This window comes from Pterocles gutturalis, unplaced genomic scaffold, assembly GCF_000699245.1.
Source record: "Pterocles gutturalis isolate BGI_N339 unplaced genomic scaffold, ASM69924v1 scaffold7941, whole genome shotgun sequence".
Lineage (NCBI taxonomy): Eukaryota > Metazoa > Chordata > Aves > Pterocliformes > Pteroclidae > Pterocles > Pterocles gutturalis.
The window spans coordinates 3,096-7,241 of NW_010097754.1; the positions used below are offsets into that span (position 1 = coordinate 3,096).

At 49.6% G+C, this 4,146-nt stretch overlaps 1 protein-coding gene across 1 annotated transcript in view; it reads left to right on the plus strand.

The window, feature by feature from the left end:
• Positions 1-1,070: 1,070 nt before the first annotated feature.
• SLC12A8 (solute carrier family 12, member 8) overlaps positions 1,071-4,146 on the plus strand; it is a gene marked incomplete at its 3' end in the record, with an annotated part of 41,805 nt that continues 38,729 nt past the window's right edge. Inside the window, exons 1-2 of the mRNA XM_010086318.1 lie at positions 1,071-1,139; positions 1,936-2,082. Coding sequence (XP_010084620.1) covers positions 1,071-1,139; positions 1,936-2,082 — 216 coding nt within the window. The remainder of the gene's footprint in view (positions 1,140-1,935; positions 2,083-4,146) is intronic.

The following is a 4,146-nucleotide window of genomic DNA, read 5'->3' on the forward strand; positions in this document are numbered from 1 at the left end:
GCAGAGAAGTACTTGTGCTGGCTTTCCCCTTGTGTAAAGGTGTGCTAAGTTGTCCTGGAAATAAAGCCTGATGCTGCTTTCTGGGTACATGCATGGTGCTGAATTAAGCCTGACCCCCTGCCAGAGTCTGCCCCTGGCAGGTACAAATCTGAAGTGGGGCCAACTGCAGAGAAGATGACTGTACCTCCACAGGTGGGTTGGTGGGTGTGACTGTAAAGAATGGCTCCTGTACATCAGTGCAAGGGGATGTGGCTGAGAGCATCAAGAGCACAGGATGTGGGTCTGCGGTGGTGGACACGTTCAGCTGCTCCAGTTCCATCTCTGCATCCTACTGGAAGAGGGACAGAAAGGGTAATGAGGTCACTTGTCAGGGGAGAGGTTGCATCAAGAGGACTCTAGTCTGCAAAACATACAGCTGAAGGGGATGAGATTAAGGCTGCGAAGTGATTAGCAGTACTGGGAAGTAAATAGTCCGTGTGTCCCATGTCACCAGAACACAGGGGCATGCAATGAAATTACCAGGCACCGGATTTAAAACCAATGAAAGGAAATACTTTTCCAGCCAGCACACGAGGAAGCTGTGGAGTTAGCACTGCAGGATGCTGGGGACGCCAGGGGTGTGGATAGATGCAGAAAAGGCCACCAAGGGCCATTAAATGTAGGGTTGATGATGGAGCCTGTGCTGCGTGCAGGCCCAGGGAGGGTGCTGGGGGAGTATTGCTGTCTGTGTGCCGTGGTGTCATTCTGTGGTTCAGCATCTGCTATGAGCCACAATCGTCTCCGTCTGGGTAATAGCCTTGTGCTTCTGCAGACCGAGAAAGCAACGGTCACATCTTCTGTCTTTCGTGCCTTCCCAGTGAAGTGCAATAAAACCAAAGAAAGCAACGGTCACGTCTTCTGTCTTTTGTGCCTTCCCAGTGAAGTGCAATAAAACCATGAATCTTCTACAACGGAGGATCCAGCACTGCAGGAACTGGACTGAGGAGAACAGCTGACCTGCTGGGACCAGTCTCGCCTGTTGTAGTGTTGGAGCTGTGCATTGGGCAGGCAGAGGCAACGCAAAGGATACGATGTTCAGCCTGAAAGGTGCCAGAAGTGAGGGATATGTCCAAGAGCTGTTCCATGAGGAAGCACAGCAGGTATGTTGGAGAGCTGTTTCCCTTCATGGCCCAAGTTTCCAGCTCCATGGTCACTGCACCTCCTCCTGGTCACCTCTGAGGCAGGTAAACAGCACTGAAAGAACAAGGCTGCCCTTCTTTCTGCTACATACAGCTGGGGGCTTTATTTAGAAAGGGAAAGCGGAGACTTGATTCCCAGAGTTGCAGTGGAAAAGCTGCAGTTTCCCTGGAGTTTTGGCTCTCAGTTCCAGCAGCTCTGAAATTCACTGGCGCCCTAAGTACCAGAGTCCCATATCCCCTCTAGAAACAGTGTCCTGGTCCCCAGATCTGTTGGAGATGTTGGTGTGTGATGGGTAGGCCATCTTAACCTACTCTGTCAGTCCCAGTCTGTCCAGCCTGGTTTGTCATCTTATCTAAGAGACTTCTCCAGGGCACTCAGGACCCTGCTTGTCTTGGTGGGGTGCTTGGCAGGGACAGAAGGAGAAGCACAGTGTATAGCTGCAGTCCCTGTAAAGGACCCCTTGAATGGTGTTTTTGGTGGATGTAACATCATCCATGGGGTTAATTTGCTGAGGCTGAGTAGGATTCTGTTGCTGCTTGTCCTACAAGAATATAAATAAGATATTACAGGGAACCTGCTCTTCTGGGGCCCAGTGATCCCAACAGCTCCCTTGCCCCTTCGTCTTAGAGACAACTTGCATCAAAGTGGTGTCTTGGCAGCTGGGGGTGGCCGTCCCACTGTTAGGGCTGCTGCACCACTTCTGCAGCCTGCCTGTAAAGCACTAGAGGTAAAACCGAAGGCTTTGCTTTCCTCTAGGTATCTCAAACGCAGACCAAGCCCTGGTGGAAAATCCAGCTGTTTGTGTGGGAGCCAGTGCTTTTTGGAACGTGGGATGGAGTTTTCACTTCCTGCATGATCAACATTTTTGGAGTGGTTCTCTTCCTGAGGACAGGATGGCTCGTGGTGAGTTGAGCACTGACTTGGTTGAATGTGTGAATAGGTATTTTCCTGCTCACCTCCTTACCTCGTGTCTCCATCACCACCCAGGTGTTTGGGATGCTGTGCTGTTCATTGTAGGCATTGCTCACATCCTCTGGTATTTTGTAGCATTTCAAAAGTTCCACTAAAATGGAAAGCTGAAGTGGTCTTTGTAAGCAGTTTCCTTTTTCAGCTTGAGGAAAGAGAAAGGAAAACACAGCAGCCAACCTTGACAATGAACTGGGAGATGCTTGTGTTGTGTTGTTGAGATGAAATAAAAGCTTTTCAGGTAAAGTGTATTGGCATGGTTACAGCTTCTCTGCCGTCTTCCCAACACCACTGAAGCGAGTCTCTTCCAAACATGTCACTGTTGGAATCCCTGATGTCTTGAAATTGTTTTCACTGCCAAAGTGTCTTCCACTTGTGGGTCCAGAATAGCTCCTCACAGAGGGTCAGAGCCTGGAGGAGTGTCTCTGCTCCCTCCTGATGCAAAACGTTTCATTGTCCCTTAAAATTTCCCCATAGAAGAAGGAAAGCTCCTGCAGGGACGGGTGGAATTTGAGCTTTGGCCAGAGTTTGTGTCACAGGCACGGTGGACGTCTTCCAAAAGGAGCAGGAAGACACTTGCTCTCTGTATTGAAAATGGCTTTGCTGGAGGCTTTGAGGGGAGCTGCATGTGGTGGAGAAGTCAGGATGACTTTTCTAGCTCCCTTTTCTTCCTGATCTTATTTCTTCCACGTCTCCTTTGAGAGCAAGTTGCTGCTGGAGCGAACACAAATAAAAATAAAACCAGTAAATAAAAGAAAAACTGAAACAGCTGGAAGCTAGCATAAAAGGGAAGGGAGGAGGAATCGGGGTTGGCAGAGAGCTCCCCTGGCAGAGGACAGTCATATGTCGACCCATTCGCAGAGTCAGGCTTTTGCTATAAATTTCCGGAGCCCGGGCTGGTAAAGCTTTGCAATTCCAGGGGACCCTCATCTTGCCAAAGTGTTCACGACTACTGCTGCACTAACCCCTTCCAGCATGAATGCATAAATAAGCATCAGTGGTTAATGGGGGCTTTTTCTTCCCACTTTCTCTGCCTGCTATTGTTGCTGTGAGTCCAGCCTTCCTCCCGGGTCTTCACATTAACCCTTTCCTCTGTGTGAACCATTGGATTGCCCATTAACTAGCTGCTGCTGTAGCCTGGTGCCGCCAGCAGATCCTGGAAAAGCCCAAGGCTATGTGTATGTTTGTGTGTGTGTGCCTTTTTTTTTTAACTGAAGCGTGTCGTATTCATTAACCCTTTTAACCTGAGGGTAAGCTGTTGAAGAAAAAGAACAATTGTCCTTTTAAAAAAGGAGTATCGGGTTGTGGTGCTGTCCGACCCCGCAGCTGCGTTTCTAGCAAACCTTGGCTGCGTTCCCTACTGACCAGATAAAGCCCCTGTCAAAGGCAGCGGGATGCTGAACCAAAATAGGATTTTATGATGATAGCAACATCCTGGGTATGTTTCTGTTGTTTCAGAAAAAAAAGAGAAAAGAAAAAAAAATCCAGGGTTTCAACCAGCCCCAAAGCTGAAAAGCAGCTTTTTAGTGCTGGTGATAAACAAACCCACATCAAGGCTAGCGTGACCTCAGAAATGGTCGTGCTGGAGCAAGGAAGGAGAGGAGGGATGTGGACATGGCCTGCAGTACAAGCAAAGGCAGGGGAAGGGAAGCCAGATGTTAACGAAGCGCTGGGCACCGATCGTGCAGTTGTAATCCCCGTGCACTGGGGTGAGCGATTGGTCAGCAGGGGAAGGTGAGCTGGGGCACCAGGGAAAACTTTTGACACTGGAAAATAAATTACAGCCATGTGCAAGAGAGTTGGAAGGTCCTGAGCTCAGAAGAGGTGCTTGAATGCTTTTGGAGGTACTGAGCACCTTCCCTTTCTGAAAATCCAGCCTAAACTGAACCTCCAACAGGCACCTGCAGCTGGTTTGTTCAGAGGCTTTTGCTCTTTACCCCACCACGAGACCACGGCTAGCGCAGCAGCTCCTCTGGGGCCCTCCCTCCACCTAGAGCAGGA